The following is a 5381-nucleotide window of genomic DNA, read 5'->3' as shown; positions in this document are numbered from 1 at the left end:
TGTATTACCTAATTTGGTAAATATCTGAGAGGGCCCATCACGCTCAGGCCCATGTCAGATGCTATAAATAGGTCACACATAACAAGGTATGTCACTGTTCATTAATTATCCTAGAATATCGTGCTTATCCTGACTTGAGCGTTGGAGTGCCTTTTGCAGGTACCTCCCCCCTCTGAAGAATCCGTTTGAAGTATCCATTCGGCCCTTCTTACCAAGAAGACTACGAGTGTATCCTTAAGCAGGTACATTTTGGCGCCCACCGTGGGGCCGAACCGATAGCATTGCAGAAGCACTGAAAGTTTACGAGTAAAAGAATCATGGTAAAGACAAGAAATACTAATTTTGAAGGGCAACAGTCTGAAGACGAGCATCAGTCCGGGGCCGAGACGGTTGAGGAGACAAACTTGACCGATATGGTGTGCCAGATGAAGGAAGAAATGATCGCCATGAAACAATAGCGAGAGAGAGATGCTGCCGAGATGGCTGCATTGAGAGAAGAGAATGTTGCGCTGAAAAATCAATACCGGGATCCCACATGGAAACCATCTGAGACAACTCACACACAGGGGTCGTTCCACTCGCAGGGCCCTCACTCTTCTCTTCCCCACACCTCTGTCGCCGCTCCAGCTGCGTATGCTTCGGTCGGCCGACCGATCCAGCCTTTGCCGGCCGGAGCACATCGGCATCCTTTTACCCCGAACATCATGCAGATGGAACTCCTTGACCATTGGAAGTCTTTGCCCTTAGACAAGTATGATGGCACTACCGATCCAGACGAACACGTGGATGTGTTCTTGACTCAAGTTACTCTAAGCACAAACGATGATGTTGCTCTATGCCGAATCTTCCCAACATCCTTAAAGGGACGAGCACTGAGTTGGTTTACTCGGCTTCCGGCCAACTCGATTGATTCGTTCAGTATGTTGGCTTCCCAGTTCACAATTCAATTTGCTACCAGTCGGCCTCACCAATTGACCTCGTTGGCACTAATCAGCATTCGTCAGGAGAAGAAGGAATCTCTTCGGACATTCATGAGCCGATTCAACAAAGCGGCGCTCGAAATTCAAGACTTAAACCCTGCTGTAGCTCTACACCACCTTACCACTACCTTGAAACCAGGGCCGTTTGCCAACAACATTTGTAAGAAACCCCCTACAGACATGGATGATTTGCGTCGACGAGCCGACAAGTACATGCAGATGGAGGAATTGGCCGAGTTCCGGAACCAAGCCCGAGTAGAAGTGTCAACAAAACCTGACAAGCTGGCCGAGCCGAGTTTTCGGAGTCGACCGAAAGAGTTGGTTCCCCGCGAGAAGCCTCCTCGGGGACCAAGGTACTCACAATACATGCCCCTCAATACTAGCCGGTCAGCAGTATTAGAACAAGCACTGGCCTCGGATATACTGGTCATCCCAAAACGAGCATCAACCCCTCCCCGGGCCGATACGACCAAGTCATGCAGATATCATCGCAACCGTGGGCATTCAACTGACGATTGTTTGGCTCTGAAGGATAAGATTGAAGACTTAGTCAAGCAGGGACAGCTGCAAGGTTTCGTTGAGCGTCCAAACCGATCGAGATACGAAGACCGGTCACGGAGACGCGACCAACTCGAACAAAGGACAGAAACACGTTCTCGCAGAGAACGTAGTCGGTCTAGAGATAGAAGAGAGGATGAGCCTTCGGCACAGCCTCGGCGAGTCATCAATACCATTGCCGGGGGATTCGCTGGAGGTGGCTCGTCTTCATCTGCACAAAAAAGACACCTGCGAGCTATCCGGCATGTTCATGCCATCGAATCCGCTCGTCGCCGCCTTCCCACTATAACTTTCACAGAAGCTGATTTTAAAGGCATCGATCCGGACCAGGATGATCCAATGGTAATCAGCGTCGAAATTCACAATTGTATTGTACGCAAGACGCTGGTCGACCAAGGAAGTTCGGCCGACATCCTCTACTGGAATACGTTCAAGCAGTTGGGCATCCCGGAGTCCGAGCTAGTTCCGTATGATGAACCCTTGGTCGGGTTCTCCGGCGAACGGGTCAAGACCAAGGGATACATCAAGTTGTCGACTCGGTTCGGATTTGAAGGCGCCGAATACCGAGATGTTTCAGTTAAATATGTGGTGGTACACGCCAGCACATCTTACAACATTCTCCTTGGATGACCATCACTGAATCGGCTCGGAGCAGTCGTATCTACCCCTCATTTGGCCATGAAATTTCCGGCCGAGTCAGGACGAGTCGTCACGGTTCATGCCGACCAAAAGACGGCGCGGGAATGTTACTTCGCTAGTTTGCGACTGCCAAGAATAAAAGACGAGGTACCTAGGAGGCCGAGTGGGGTTCACTCGGTGTCCCATCATTCGACTGTGGACCTTGATCCCCGGATCGATTAGGACGAAAGAGTCGAACCTGTTGATGACAAGCAACCGATTCAAGTAGGGGTGTTGGAGTCACAAGTCACTTATATAGGAGCCAACCTGTCCGAGCGGGAACAATTGGCTGTCAGCCAAGTGATCCTCAAAAATAGTGACCTATTTGCTTGGCATCCCTCTGACATGCCCGGCATTGATCCTAGTTTCCTCTGTCACAAGTTGTCCATAAGCAAAGAAGCAAGACCGATCGCTCAACGGTGTCGAAAGGCTGGGGAGGACAGGAAGGCGGCAATAGAGGCCGAAGTGAGTAAGTTGTTAGAAGCCAAGTTCATCCGGGAGGTACACTACTCAACTTGGCTAGCTAATGTAGTAATGGTCAAGAAACCGAATGGGAAATGGCGCATGTGTACTAACTACACTAATTTGAACAAAGCCTGTCCGAAGGATGCCTATCCGCTACCAAGCATTGATCGGCTCGTCGATGGGGCATCTGGCCACAAATTCCTGTCATTCCTTGACGCATATTCCGGATATAACCAAATCCGAATGCACCCTCAGGACGAAGAGAAAACGGCGTTCATCACCGAAACAGCCAATTACTGTTACCGAGTTATGCCCTTCGGCCTGAAAAATGCCGGAGCCACTTACCAACGGTTGATGAACAAAATTTTCAGTGACCACATTGGCCGATGTATGGAGGTGTACGTTGATGACATGGTAGTAAAGTCAAGTAGCGTATATGTACACGCACAGGACTTGACTGATGTGTTTCACGCGCTTCGGCACCACCAAATGAGACTCAACCCCGACAAGTGCGTATTCGGGGTCTCAGGCGGCAAGTTTTTAGGGTTTATGTTGTCCAGTCGCGGCATTGAAGCAAATCCTGACAAGTGCCAAGCCATTCTAAGCATGAAAAGCCCAAGTACCCTGAAAGAAGTTCAGAAGTTGGCAGGCCGGCTCACTTCGCTCTCCCGCTTTCTTCCTTGCCTAGCTGAGATAGCTAGACCCATCCTCCTTTTGCTCAAGAAGACCGAGCGATTCCAATGGACCCAGGAGTGTGAAACATCATTCCAACATTTCAAGGAGCGCCTTAGTACACCCCCAGTCCTTTCCAAACCAGTTGCCAACATTGACATGATCATATACTTAGCGGTCTCCGACAGCTCAATTAGCGCTGCGCTAATACAAGAAAACCGAGAAGGGCAACAACTAGTGTATTTCATCAGTCGGACTTTGCAGGAGGCCGAACGACGATACCAGTTAATTGAAAAGGTAGCCTTAGGACTCATCTACACTGCTCGTCGACTCAGACAATACTTTCATAGCCACAAGATAATTGTTCGGACCGATTGTCAAATGGCAAAAGTATTAAGAAAACCAGAGATTGCCGGCCGAATGATGGCATGGTCGGTCGAGTTGTCAGAGTTCGATTTGTCCTTTGAGCCGAGAGGTCCAATCAAGTCGCAGCACTTGGCTGATTTTGTTAACGAGCTTACCCCTTCGGGGCGTTTTGAAGACGAATCATGGACCTTGCATGTCGATGGGTCTTCTAACGCCCAAGGCAGCGGAGCAGGAGTGATACTGGCTAGTCCCTCAGGCGTCACAATTGAGCAGTCCCTTCGGTTCGGTTTTCGTGCCTCGAATAACCAAGCGGAATACGAGGCCCTACTAGCTGGGATGCGGTTGGCAACCGAGATGGATGTGAAGCGAGTCATATGCTGGACCGACTCAAAGATAGTGGCCGAGCAGGTCAATGATAATTTCCAAGTTAAAGATGCGAACTTATTACAATACTATCATCTATTCCAAAAATTGAAGGATGAATTCAGCGAGGTTCAGGTTCGGCATGTTTTGCGTAACAACAATGAACGAGCTGATCAGTTAGCTCGGCTCGCCAGCAGCCGGAAGCCGGGACAGCTGCGCACCACTATTCATCTTGAAGTTCCCTCCCCAAGCGTAACAACCGAGTGCATGGCAATAGATGAATCACCCTCATGGACCACACCCATTCGGAACTATATCACTAACGGCGCAGTACCGGCCGACCCGTTGGAAGCTAAGAAGTTGCGAACACAGGCGGGTCGGTACTCTATGATAGCCGAGGACCTCTACAGACGGGGGTTCTCCACCCCGCTGCTCAAATGCATAGATAGTCACCAAGCAGATTACGTGATGAGGGAAGTCCATGAGGGTATTTGTGGCTCCCATTCCGGAGGACGAACCTTAGCAGCTAAAGTCTTGCGGGCCGGTTATTATTGGCCAACTCTGAAGGGGGACTGCGCCGACTTTGTCAAGAAATGTGTTCAGTGCCAAAAATACGGGAACCTCATCCATGCCTCAACTGCTGAACTGCATAGCATCAGCTCTCCATGGCCGTTTACTTTATGGGGCATTGATGTACTCGGCCCATTTCCGGTGGCGAAGGGACAAGTTAAGTTTCTCCTCGTAGCTGTCGATTACTTCACAAAGTGGATTGAGGCCGAGCCGCTTGCCTGCATCTCCGCCGCTAATATCCAGAAATTTGTCTGGAAGAACATAGTTACCCGTTTCGGCATCCCATATGCCATCATCTCGGATAACGGCCTACAATTCACGGACAAAAAGTTCAACTCTTTCCTTGAAAACCTTAGCATCCGGCATAGGTTTACATCAGTTGAACACCCCCAGTCGAACGGCCAGGCCGAAGCGGCAAATAAGGTTATCCTCACCGAATTAAAGAAACGGCTCGGTTCGGCAAAAGGGGCATGGGCCGAAGAGTTGCCAGAGGTCCTTTGGGCGTATCGATGTACACCACAATCAGCAACAAAAGAGACACCCTTTCGCCTGACTTACGGCGCGGACGCCATGATCCCGGTTGAAGTCGGAGAGCCATCATTCCGAAGACAGCACTTCCATGAGGAGTCTAACAATGCTTCGCTCCGAGCCGAGCTTGATGTCCTCGATGAAGCACGGGAAAAAGCACAGATTGTGGCCGAGGCATGTAAACAACGCATGACACACCGT

General features: G+C 50.1%; 1 protein-coding gene across 1 annotated transcript; it reads left to right on the top strand.

The window, feature by feature from the left end:
• The first annotated feature begins 479 nt into the window (after positions 1-479).
• Positions 480-2168, top strand: LOC145950587 (uncharacterized). The gene has a single exon (XM_083061694.1). The coding sequence runs from the start codon at positions 480-482 to the stop codon at positions 2166-2168; it is 1689 nt and encodes a 562-aa protein (XP_082917820.1).
• Positions 2169-5381: the final 3213 nt, after the last annotated feature.

The sequence above is a fragment of the Cajanus cajan genome, chromosome 8, assembly GCF_000230855.2.
Source record: "Cajanus cajan strain Asha chromosome 8, NIPB_CcT2T_4, whole genome shotgun sequence".
Classification (NCBI taxonomy): domain Eukaryota; kingdom Viridiplantae; phylum Streptophyta; class Magnoliopsida; order Fabales; family Fabaceae; genus Cajanus; species Cajanus cajan.
The sequence above is the reverse complement of the archived record's forward strand: the minus strand, read 5'-3'. Positions and strand labels throughout refer to the sequence as shown.